The sequence below is a fragment of the Tachysurus fulvidraco genome, chromosome 17 (assembly GCF_022655615.1).
Source record: "Tachysurus fulvidraco isolate hzauxx_2018 chromosome 17, HZAU_PFXX_2.0, whole genome shotgun sequence".
NCBI classification, from domain to species: domain Eukaryota; kingdom Metazoa; phylum Chordata; class Actinopteri; order Siluriformes; family Bagridae; genus Tachysurus; species Tachysurus fulvidraco.
Window position 1 is genome coordinate 11,350,736 of NC_062534.1, and position 12,979 is coordinate 11,363,714.

Genomic DNA, 12,979 nt, shown 5'->3' on the forward strand with positions numbered 1-12,979 from the left:
CTTAATAGAGGCAATAAAAAGTGAGGTAGTGCAGTTCTCGGTGAGGTAATGCAGTTCTGAAAAAAAAAATGAATTATGTCCATGTAAACAGTTAAACAGTTATGTTGAACATAGCTACCAGTCACAAAATGATTTAACTTCAGCAAAATGTTGCACTACGTAATATGTAAATATGATGACTTCAACCCCGGTGCTCTGGATTTTGGCAGCCATAGGGTGCTATCAAGGATGATATGGGGCTTTAACCGGCGGACGCAGGGACCCGTAGGAGTAATAGAGCACTGTCAGGAAGCGCATGTTGAGACACACCTGGTTGTGCTGATCATAAACAGCAGACTAACAAAATAGATTCATGTGAAGTCTGTAGTGGAATGTTTACGCTACGCTTCCATATATTACTTCTGTGCGCGATTTGATTTGAAATGGCTTAATGGGGACCTTGTGCTCGAACAACAAGATCCTAAACGCCTTTTGACGGAGGAGACAAGACGCTTTGGCACCAACGGGAATATCCACTGGTTACTGAGTACGTGTTTGGCTCGAACAACAACTACTTAGATTGAAAAGTTGGTGATGGATTTCTTTATTCGCAGCGGCTAAACAGGATCATAATTGCTGGCAAAATAAATCAATTTCCAACTGCACTGTATAATAAATCGCTGGAATGAGGAGTTACGATCAAAGCCACGTGAACACCAACACATTCGACAAACACTACAATTAGTATTTCGGCAACGCTACAGTGGGTGTTTATATTTAAAGTCAGCAGTGTTATTGTTTATTGAAATGATAAGTAACCACGGACACAATCCTGATGTGAAGTCGTTGGGATATATGAACAATATGGACGAGACGGTGGAGGACGACATCTCGGAGATCCCACAGCACGTCGTGGTACCAAATGAAAACGGCGTTGTGATGGTGATCAACCACAGCAAAATCCATGCCCCTTTCAGCGTGCTATGGGCGACTGTCCTCTACTGTGCGGAGTTTATATGTGCCTCGGTGCTGTCCAGCATGTACCACACAAGCGACGACGTAATCTGGATGGGTTTGACAATTACCTTTATACTGGTTCCTTCTGTGCTCACTCAGCTGACCTTAACTTTTGTGCACCGGGATTTGGGGAGAGATCGTCCTCTTGTGCTCTTTATGCACCTGCTCCAGATGGGACCGATTATCAGGTATGTGTGTGTGTGTGTGTGTGTGTGTGTGTGTGTGTGTGTGTGGTCACGTGATCATGTTACAAAGCAACGACGGTGAATTTCTTACATGTACAGTGCCTTTCATACCCACTGAACTTTTTCACATTTTGACATGTTACAACCAAAAGAAAAATGTTTTTTATTGGGGTTATATGAAATAGACCGAAAGAAAGTGGCACATAATTGTGAAGTGGAATGAAAATCATAAATGGTGTCATTCATATATATATATATATATATATATATATATATATATATATATATATATATATATATATATACAAATAAAGAAGAGTGTGGTGTGCGGTGAAGAGTGTGGTGTGCATTTGTATTCAGCCCCCTTTACTCTGATACCCCTAACTAAAATCTAACTAGACTGCACCTGTGTGTAATTTAATCTCAGTATAAATACAGCTGTTCTGTGAAACAAAGACAGGGAAGCTGGTCAGAGTTGATGGGAAGATGGATGGAGCCAAATACAGGGCAATCTGGTGAATCAGGTGAAAACCTGTTAGAGTCTGCAAACGACTTAAGACTGGGGCGGAGGTTCACCTTCCAGCAAGACAATGACCCTATAAAATGGAGTGGTTTAGATCAAAGCATTTTCATGTTTTAGAATGGCCTAGTCAAAGTCCAGACCTAAATCCAATCGAGAATCTGTGGTGAGGCTTGAAAATCGCTGTTCACAGACGCCCACCATCCAATCTGACTGAGCTTGAGCTATTTTGCAAAGAATGGGCAAAATTTTTCTCTCTCTCTAGATGTGTAAAGCTGGTAGAGACATACCCCAAAAGACTTGCAGCTGTAATTGCAGCGAAAGGTGGTTCTACAAATTATTGACTCAGTGGGGATGAATACAAATGCACGCCAAACTTTTCAGATATTTATTTGTATAAAAATTTGGACACCATTTATAATTTTCCTTCCACTTCACAATTATGTACCAATTTGTGTTGGTCTATCACAAAAAATCCTAATAAAATTAGCTCTATAGAGGGGAAACTTACTCCGCTCCAGGGTAACTGTAGATAAGCTTTATCTATAAAACTTACATTTCTCTACCAACTAGTGTGTAAATGATTCTGACCGTTAGCCCTTAGGGCTTATACGAGCCTTTGGATTGTTGTATTACTGTTTTAATTCATTAACGCCCCTAATATGTCCTTGAAATCTAAGCACACTGTGGACGTTCTGATTGTTGACATGATGAAAGTCCCAGCTTGCGCTCACGCCCAGTCTGCAGTCCGTCCGTGTGCGCGGTCTATCAGGTTTCTTTCTCCCAGGGCACTGAACACATACCTGCTAAACGACTAGTTTCCTCTGAACCATTTCTGAAACGCACCCTACGCAAAATAGTTTTCAAGCGTCGTTGCTTTCAGGAAAGTCTAAATTTATACCACAAGTGAGATTTGCTGCAAGAGGCCCGTGAGTTAAAGGACAAGGAAAAGCGGTTTATTTCAGGTTCTTGAGATGAGAAATGATTCGAACAAGCGTTTCGTTACGAAAAATACCCAGTGAAAGTGGGGTTTAGTGTTTATTTGCTGGAGTTCACTTTGTATTTCACTTTTGTATTTCACTTTTGGTTAACTTGGTTTCGCGCATGCGCTGTCACATTTGGAACGCACTGTAATATAAGGAATTTCCTTGTACACCTCCCAATGTGTCGCGTTTAGTTGAATCGAGGTCAGTTATTAGGCCGTTTCAACAACTAAAAAAAGCATAGTTTGCATTATTTTGTTCTGTAGGACGCTAAACTATTGTTCTTTTTGTTTAGAGTACTAGCTTTTATTTTTAATAGTTTTACTTTATTTTGAATACACATTGTATATAATAATTTGCACACAGAACACACACGTCTGGGTTTAGAAATCTTGCTATTTTAGTTATTAGATTATTCTTTACCTTAATTTAACCTAAAATAAAAATAAACACCACTAACAAGGAAATCTTAGGAGAGTAAATACAATATCTCCACAAACAAAACCTCCACATATGCCAGTGTACCAAATGCACCATCCTAACAGGATCAATTCTAAAATACTTATTAATTGGTTTTATTCCATACAAATAATCTGGTCTGGAATACTTGTGTGTATTTGGCACATGTGTGTAAATGTGACACATTATAGTGGGAATTAAAAAAAAAAAGCCTAATTTGAGCCAATCACTGCAATCTACAAAAATGCTTTATGGCTGAACAATTATAAGATTACTTTATAATCTGTAATGGTAGATATTTACAACTTATTAGTTTATTTCTACCTATTTGTAAGCCTCACTGGCACCTGTTATGAGCACAATTAATTTAATAAGGTAAAAACACTGTGTAAATCAATATGTTAAATGGATGCACAGCACCCATATCATGTTATACAACCTGTCTGTTGATCTAGAAATGCAAATGTATTTTTCATTAAAAACAAAAAGCACATGATTGTTGACCCATTTCAATTTCCCTTACTCAGATGCAGATTTTTAATGGTAAAAATAGACTAAGACTTCTTCATTTATTAAGAATGAGCCTCAAAAATTCATAGGACATAATTCACTAGATAGTTGATGTAAAAAATAAAAGCAACAATTTCCCATAACCTACCCATTAACTTTGGATTATTTCTGACAATTCTAACACTCTCTCTCACTCATTTTCTACCGCTTTGTTAATGTGTAATCTGATCAGATTTTGATGTGATTGGTAGATGGAAAAATTGTGGCATTACCTGTATGAGAAAAAATGCTGCATGCAAGGCCTTGTGTTTGTTTTTTCACAGGTCTAAACTAAGCCTATGGGGAGGACTGAGGCCATGTTCTTTTAACACTACTCATTGGGGGAAAAAAATCTTGCCAGATTTATTACTCTTGATTTATTACTCTTGAAGTCCAGACAGGTTAATTAGAAATGACAAAGACTCAAAAACCATGATCAGTGGATTGTTGATTGTCTATTGAAAATGTTACACAACCCTGGTTGTTTAAAGTTTTCAGTTTTTCCCTTCTGCTTAGTGTAATAAGACATGTGGAAACAAGTTTACTGTGGCAATAGGATCCTTCTTATGAGTATTTTTTCTTTTTCGAATTGTAAAGCTTGTACAAGATTAAGCTACCTTTTCTCAATTTGCTATTTTCTTGTTGTATCAACATTTTTGTTTAAAATTGCACTGAAAAATTGCAACAAAACATAATTTAAATAAATGTTTCTATTTTGAGCAAAACATTGAAACTGTATATACATAATACAGTAAATTTCCTAAAATAATGATGTACAGTAGGTAGCAATAACTATGTTATTATATTATAATAACTCTATCTAAATATCTATCCACAATAGTCTCTATAGTAGAAGCATATAAACTAAAAGTTTATTTAATGCACAAACAGAAGGCAGTGTATTTGAAGGGGTAGAGTGATTTGGTTTGTGTGATTGTTTGAAGGGAACACTTAAATCACACATTGGCTCTCGTTGAATGAAATATTCAAGTTGAAAGACTTTACTTACATTGTGTAATTCATTGAGAACAAAATGATGTGACAATGGTCAGTAAATGATTACAGGCTTATCCAGGTTGCCCTTCTACAGCCTTGTTCAGATCTCCTTGTTTAACAGCCCATCTCCCAGTATCTTCTCCTTGGTCTTGAAACTGTGCTGGGTGACTCCTCCAACCATCATGTGACCGCATGTATGTATGGGCCACCCTGGAGGAGATGGACTACCTCTACAGCCTGATTTGGTTGCATGTACTGCTACAAGTGACAAGGACCCTAACAAAACAAAAAACTAGAGACAGGTGAGTTAGGGAGGATAAGGAGAAAGCAGTTGTTTTTGGACACCACCTGCACCAGTTGTATTGTTGTTGCCTCTGTTTTGCACCTGCTGTCACTTTTTATTATGCTTCGTAACTGGGCAGATTCCCAAGGAGGATATCCTGGAGGTTTAATTGACTTGGTGTTACACTATGATAATTCAGTGTTCCCTTAAGTTTTTGAGCAGTGTATGAATATAAAATTTATATCTAAAATTAAATGTCAGTAGCTAGCAAACAAACTTTAGTTTTTAGCAGTATTAAGTAGTTACGAAGAAGGAAAAGCTTTATCAGACTTGTATGGTTCTCCTGTTTTCACTGCTCCCACCCCTTCGCCCCCACCCCTCACCCCCACTTTTCTCTTTTTTTTTAAAGCAGCAATAATTTAATTATAGAAGTTATAAAAAATATTAAAAATTGATCTTTTTAGTCTATCATTATTTGTATTTCTACTTATTACATTAGGTTCTAACAACTTTCAGGGTTAAGTCAGCTTTGAATAATTCTTTATGCATATGAACAATAAATGATTTGAACAAAATATAATTGAGCACAATGTGGAATTTGTAGTATGTAAAACTTAAAATTTGAAGTTATTTGTACAAAAGATAATTTGTTGGGGGAACTAAAGGGTCAGCGCAAACTCTGAGTTCACCATGGAGACTAGGAACTCATAACACTGAGAGCTCAGAAGTGGCATGTATAGCTCTCTTGAGACAAAGGAGAAAAAGTTTAGGTATGTAATCAGGGAGATTACCTAACTAAAACGGAGAGCCAGAGGGTGACGCAGACATGAGGGCTTCCTGGAGCATAAAGCGTTGCACTACTCCACAGACTGCAAAGCTGAGTGACTTGCGAGGGTGGTAAGGTGACAGCATCCAGACAGCCCAGTTCACCAAACACTCTTTGCCCATGAACAGTCCTTTTTATAAAAAGCTGGACTAAACAAATGTGTTTTCAGAGACCGAGACTGTGTCTGTGTCCCGAACACTAAAGCCCCTTTTCCACCGAGGCAATTTGAGTGCTGGTTCGGAGCCAGAGCCTAATTTAGAACCAGTTCTTTCTGTTTCAACCGCCAAAGCACCGGCTCTGAACCAGGAAAAGTGGTTCTTAAGTAGCACCAAAACGTTGCTGGTCTAGACTTAAGAACCGCTTGTGTCCGGGGCTGTGGGCGGGGCTACTGTTAGAGCTTTTGATAATGTACGTTAAGTTTACTAATGTTTAATACACTTTTACTTTACCGCAATATGATACATTATCAGCACACATGATAGTAGGTAACTACATGCTAAGGCTAAATTTTCTTTGTTAATGATAAAATAACGTTATGTACTTTATCGATTACAACCTCCGTTTATACAGATTACACGGAGCTGCATGTACACGTTTTATTTGCCGCGTTTGGATGCCAATGTATGTTCGCAAAGCCATGAGCATTAACAGTAAAGCAACATCCGCCATTGTTGTGTTTGTGTTTGCCGCTGCTGCGCTAAAGTATAGTGATGTCACAGTGACGTCACAATCGGCGCTGTGATGGCTCTCTAGCCGGTGAAAAGGCAAACCGGTTCTTAGAAGGTTTGCCAGTGGAACCAACTTTGAACCAGCACCAGCGCTAGCTCTGAACCAGCACCCGGTTCTTTCCGGTGGAAAAGAGGCATAATTGGAAGGCTGTTCCATAACTGTGGGGCTTTGTAAGAAAAAGCTTTGCCCCCTTGTAGCAATTTGTACTTGAGTTACTACCAAATAGCCTGCACCTTTTGATTGAAGTAGGCGTGACGGATCATAAGAACCAAAATATTACTCCAGTACTGTGGCACGTGACCATTAAGTGCTTTGTAGGTCAGGAATTGTATTTTATAATCAGCGTGAAATTTGACTGGGAGCCAATGCAATGAGGATAACATACAGTAGGGGTGATATGTTCATATCTTCTGGTTCTAGTTAGGACTCTAGCTGCTGCATTCTGTACTAACTGGAACTTGATTTTATGCTCCTACTGGAATATCCAGTAAAGTATTACAATAATCCAACCTAGAGGTCAAAAAAAGCAATATTTCTAAGATGAAAGAAGGCTACCCTTATGATATTTATGTGAGCTTCAAATGAGAGACCAGGGTCAATAATCACACCAAGATCTTTTACTGCTGCAAATGATGAAACAGAAGGACCATCCAGTGTTACCCTGTAATCAGAAATCACTTCTGTCTTGTCAGTTAAGCAGAAGGAATTCCCAGAAGGCAGACCCACATCTGACAGAATTGCGCTAAAAACATTACTGATGCAAGTTTGCTTGTCTGTATTAAGCGATATCAAGTGATTCGATTTTGAAAGCTTAAGAGTTCTTCAATAGTTGAGTTGTTGATTTGCTGGCTTGCCATCAATATTATATCTTGAATGAGGCCTACAAAACCCTGAGCAACAATAAAAATCGCACTGCAGCTACCCCAGCTACATTCTGTAAAGCATCATTTAATTGAACTATTGCATTTTGTTGTGTACCATAGGTCTTTTACAGCAGTCAAAACATTCAATTTCCTAATTTAGTCTCTGGCTACTAAACCCTGATTTACGACCATTGTCACATTTAAATCTTTCACATGCGAGTCAAACAAATAAATAAATTATGCAAACACCAACTCCACCATCAAGTGACATTCAAAGCAACCTACATGAAACCAGTGACCTGCAGATTGGCTGTAGGTAAATCCATTAACATTGATTCCATAAAAATAATTTATTCTTGCAAAATTTTAATTGCATTCACATAGGATAATCAAATGCTCCCATTTACAATAACCTGAACTATAATTATACTATGCATTATAAGACCTGCACTATTTCTAATTAAATAATTATAACCCAAGTCCTGCATTATAAAACAGTTTAGGCAGTTAGCATCTCCACCTCTTCAACATCTTGTAACATTAGTATTATACCACTGTGCTGTTTAAATCTTGATTCTAATTGTTCAGAATATTTTGATAAATTTATAAAATTAAAATTAAGAGCACCTCTCACAATAGTGGATATAAAATGTGTTCTTTAAGCAATGAAAATGTGTAATTATTACTATACTGAACCTTTCTAAAAGGCCAACTTTATTTTCAACATTATTTTTTTGAAATACAGGCAGAATCCACACCTACACATAAATGATACCTTTTTTTATTCAGTAAGGATTCAGTATGTTGTGAATAAATAATAAAAATAAATAAATAATTTTAGGCTGGATTATAAAGATCATTTCACATTGTTTTCTTTGGATTGTACAATAATGCATTCATGTTTGCTGTTAAACTCTTGTGAGGTTTGTGGTATTTCTTTCTCATTCAGAGTTGCTTTCTTGTGATGTATAGCACAAGTAGGCCATAGTAGTAGTCGGATACTTTGACAGATACTAAAATAAAATGCCAGTATTAATGGAATTTTGTCAGCTGTAAAAAACATGCTAACAAATGTTCCAGATCCATGTTTGTTGATGTATCCATAAATAATCCAAAGCCTGTTTGTGCACTAGCTTTTTTCCCTTCCCTTCTTATTGCAATGAAATTCATGGGTTTGTTTTTAAAAGCAACTTTAATTAATCAGGTCAGTATTTTTATCATGTATATTTTAAAAATTGATAAAGTTAGTTTGCTGTTACAGACTGTGGCACTGGGGTTGCTGACAATACATTTAACAGTTTTTTGAGTGCTTTAAATAAAAACTAATTTTGTCTGTATATGGCCTGGTTTGTTTTTAAACATGTACATCAGTGTTGGTGGAATTAGTGTTTGGGCAAATGAAAGTTTAAGTAGATTTCTGTCATTTATTTCATGTTCAACTGAAAACAATAGATATTGCTAGATATAGTACTGGGGGTACATAAAGTAGTGTGATTCAAATGTTAAGCTAAATGTCTGCTAAATGTCTGAGTGCATGTTGCATAGTGGAGCATAGTGAAACCAATGGGAATGTTTGTTCCTCAGTTGAATGGTCTGTATATGAAGATGGTGTCCTGTAAATGAAGATTTTGAAGACCTCATTCACTATTTAATAAATTGTAACTGTAACAGTCCTGTAAAAAAAAGAACTGCTGTCAAATAAGTCTTGTGGAGATTCGAAGCACATTGCAAAGGTTATGTCTGCTGTTGTTCACTGTCATGAGAGGGAAATAGAAAGCCGGACAAAAAGAGCCGAGTCTGTGTGTGTATCAGTGCTCTCCTCACACACGGCTAAAGAAAAGGCAGTTCATAAACAGCTGATCCCGACAGATTGAACCACACCGTCTGAACGCATTGAATAAAATATAAATTTTGCCAAATATCTTTTTTGCCGTCTCCATCTCAAAATCTAGGTAACTAACGTAGGATATAACACGAGTAGTGTTTGGTGAAGGGAGAGTCGGTGAATGTGTCAAATTGGTTTAACGATGTCCTGACATCTAGTGTTCAAACTAGGAATGTGATTTTTCTTATTACTTAACAGTATGTTTTATTAAAATTGAACACTATTAGAATGTGGAACAGAATTCAGACAACATTTTTTCTGTTTAAAGAATAAGTAAATTTAACCCATTATATGTACACTAGTATAACTGGTGATTATTGCACCACCATACAAACACTCTTACAATAGCTGTCTTCAAAATACAGCTAAGATTATAAATTATTATTTTGTCTTTTGGGAAACGTGAATATTGTTATACAATGCAGAAAAAAGCAAATAATGTACTAAATAATAAAAGCAAAAACAATTTTATATTCCTCTTTTTTTTTTTTTTGCTGATTCTGCAAGATCTATTTAACTATATAACTTTAAGTGTATATATTATTATTTTATTTCTTTAGTTTAGTACTTACGTCCACACTCTAGGTAATGGTATAACTATCACTAGTGGTCTGTGAATTGCACACCCAGTCAGATTTCTCTTTCCTCTTTACAGGTGTGTAGAAGCTTTGGTAGTTTACTTCAAAGCAGGCAGAAAGGAGGAACCATATGTTACCATCACAAGGAAGATGAAGCTAAAAAACGGCAAAGCCTATGGATCCCCCATGGAATGGGAGATTGGACATTCAGAGCGCAAGTTGGCTGTCCACCGTGATGCCTTTAAACGCACAGCTGTCATCCAGGCATTCCTTGGTTCCACACCTCAACTCACTCTCCAGCTGTATGCTGCCATTCAAGAGAAATACATCCTTCCAGCAAGACGTGAGGTTTTTTGTTGTCATTGTTGTTGTTGTTAATTAAACAATTCAGAGATAATTCAAAGATGGATCAAATTCATTTTTTAAATAAATCAGTAAATTGTTTTCAGAATTAAATAATTAATTTAAGAAAATTTATTAAAATATTCAATGATTTTTTTTTTCTCAAAAATTGTTTGAGCTAATATGACTTGTCTTACTCAGTAATTTCTGATGGTCCAATAAGATGTTCTTTTTGGTTTTGATCACTGATGTTTTTTTTTGATGACTGAGAGATCTAATTATTTTATGGCATGCACCAAGGCATTAGTATGAACTAGTGAAATAAATATTTACATTTAGAAATAATGAATTTGTATTGAACTACATCTACACACAGTATATTTCATTTAATTGTCTTTAAAAAAAATTGTAAATAATGATTCATATTATTTTAATTATTAATGTTTCCTTCCTAAGAGTTTATTGCAAGTAAAATGTATATTAATGTTTTATGCACTAAATTGCTCCTATTTTTTCCAGTTGCCTTGATGATCATTTCCCTGATCTCAATCACATACGGGGCATTGGTGTGCAGCGTGTTGGCAATCCAGATCCGTTATGACGAATACAAAGTGAGCTTGAAGCCTGGTGCATATTTATGCATGGTGCTGTGGCGTGGTTTAGAGATCGCCACTCGGGTCACCTCCTTGGTACTCTTCAGCACAGCCCTAACGTTCTGGGTGATTCCGGTAGGTCTTGCCAACCTGCTATTCTTCTTCTTCCAGCCATGGGTGGAGTTCTGGGCACGGAGAGCCTCACTGCCTGAGAATGTAGAGAAGAACCTGAGCAAGCTTGGCACATGTGTGGTGCTGTGCCTGGTTACACTGCTCTACGCTTGCATCAACGTCTTCTGTTGGTCAGCTGTGCAGTTGAACCTGGCCGAGCAGGAACTAATTGAGAAACAGCCTCGCTGGAGCCGCCTGGCCGTATACTATACACTGCGATTCATTGAAAATCTGGCACTCATTGTTGCCTGGTACTTTTTTAAGTCAGATTTTTATGAGTATGTGTGTGCGCCACTGCTTGCTGTGCAGCTGATTGTGTGCTATGGCCTTGCTGTGCTCTTTATGCTGCTCTTTTACCAGTTCTGCCACCCAGCACGCAAACTCTTTAAGCATAATGTGGAAGACTGCCTGCGTTGTGCTTGCTGCTGGAGAAAAGAGCACACACTGGTTCCACAGGTCCCACCAACCCCAGACCTCACAGTTCTGCCGGGGCTGCAAGAAACGGATATCTTGGAGGACATGGAGGCAGCCTGACCTGTCCCTGTAATTTATTTGGTCATATTTGGCCTCCCCTTAAGCCTAGCATATTTGCACGTATCCTTGATCAGGAACATCATGTGAGCCTTGATAAGAGCAGTGTGAGCTATTAATAAACTGCTCCATTTCATTTTAAGAACAAATAATGTGTAATACTAAGAGTATCCTAAGCATGACTATTTTGAATTGACTTGAAATGGCCTTGAACAAAAAAAACCCTCACTACTCTAATTTTAGACTTCACTATTTTGGTGTGCATTAGAAGGGAATAAGTTTGTAGTGAGCTGGGGTTTTTTGGCTGCTGCATACCAAAGAATGTTGTAAAGAATGAGATGATTCACAAACAGCCTTCACAAAGGGCTGAAAAGTCAGTACTTAGCCCAGGTACGTTGAAAACAGGCCAAGTGTCTAATTCAAGAAGGGAGTTTACGTGATCAGCTGGGGGCATCCCCTCCTTTACGTAAAACTACAAGCCAGCCATTCATTCCCCTTAAGTGCACTTTGAACCTTGCATATCACAGAGATAAGCTGGGAGGCTTCCTGTGAAAATCATTTTCCCGTAAGTTATGGAGGAAGGCAAATACTTTAGGTGTGTGCATTTACCTCAGATTTACGCTGTTGATTTCCTGCATAAGTAAAACTAGAAAGATTTCTGTTTATATGAATGATATTGATTTTAAGTGCTGAAATAATATCATCTTAACTTTATAAAAAAAAAAGATTTTGCTTGTTTTGTGACTCTACTGATTGTAACTTGAATATAATATTAATAAAGTATTTTTTGAATGTCTAACTTGAGTGTATTTTATTTAAGGTATGTTGTTTTTTCTTTTGTTCATTAATAGAAATAGCTGTAAACTCTATTTCTGGTCTAAGTGATTAGAGGTTTTTGAGGGTTACACTTGAGGGAGCATGAAATAAATTTATTTTTACAGTGCTTTTAATAATGGACATTATCTCAAATAATCTTTACTGAAGTATAAAAATTCACAATTGAAAATGACAAAGTTTAAAAATGTATATTTATCCCCAAGGAGCAAGCCAGAGGCAAGTGTAGTAAAGGGAAAAACTCATGGTGGACTCATTATATGATTAAACGAGAAGTAGCACAGGATAAAAGTAATTATATTATCATATGATTTAATGTCGCAGTTTTAAATTACAAAATAATAAATGCTTTACATATTGTATCTTTCTGGTCAAATGCAGATCATGGCAGTGGACATGATGCTATTGCAGCGTGTATCTTAACCAGAAAATAACCTTAAAAGTTAAATGATAAATCTAACAAACGTGTGTGTGTCTTTATAATCTTATTATAGACGGAACTTCATACCAGTTGTTTTTGTTTGCTTTAAACCAGCATGCTGCTTTCACCTTCCGGATTGAGGTATAAACCATAATTACCCTTCCGCACTGTATACAAAGGGTTGGGAAAAAGGCACAGTGTTTCAAAAGTAACAAACCTGTCAATTTCTGATTTT

The 12,979-nt window shown here is 37.0% G+C and overlaps 1 protein-coding gene across 1 annotated transcript; it reads left to right on the top strand.

Moving 5' to 3' along the window:
* Nucleotides 1-263: 263 nt before the first annotated feature.
* Nucleotides 264-12,288, top strand: xkrx (XK related X-linked). Its single transcript, XM_027135953.2, has 3 exons — nt 264-1,184; nt 9,930-10,195; nt 10,714-12,288. The coding sequence occupies exons 1-3, from the start codon at nt 787-789 to the stop codon at nt 11,490-11,492; spliced, it is 1,443 nt and encodes a 480-aa protein (XP_026991754.1). The 5' UTR covers nt 264-786; the 3' UTR covers nt 11,493-12,288.
* The last annotated feature ends 691 nt before the right edge of the window (nt 12,289-12,979 follow it).

Bases quoted from the DNA above. Each gene is read 5' to 3' on its own strand.
- xkrx (XM_027135953.2), top strand. From the start codon at position 787: ATGATAAGTAACCACGGACACAATCCTGATGTGAAGTCGTTGGGATAT. The intron at 1,185-9,929 runs GTATGTGTGTGT...TCCTCTTTACAG, and splicing joins CAGATGGGACCGATTATCAG to GTGTGTAGAAGCTTTGGTAG. The intron at 10,196-10,713 runs GTGAGGTTTTTT...TATTTTTTCCAG, and splicing joins ATACATCCTTCCAGCAAGAC to TTGCCTTGATGATCATTTCC.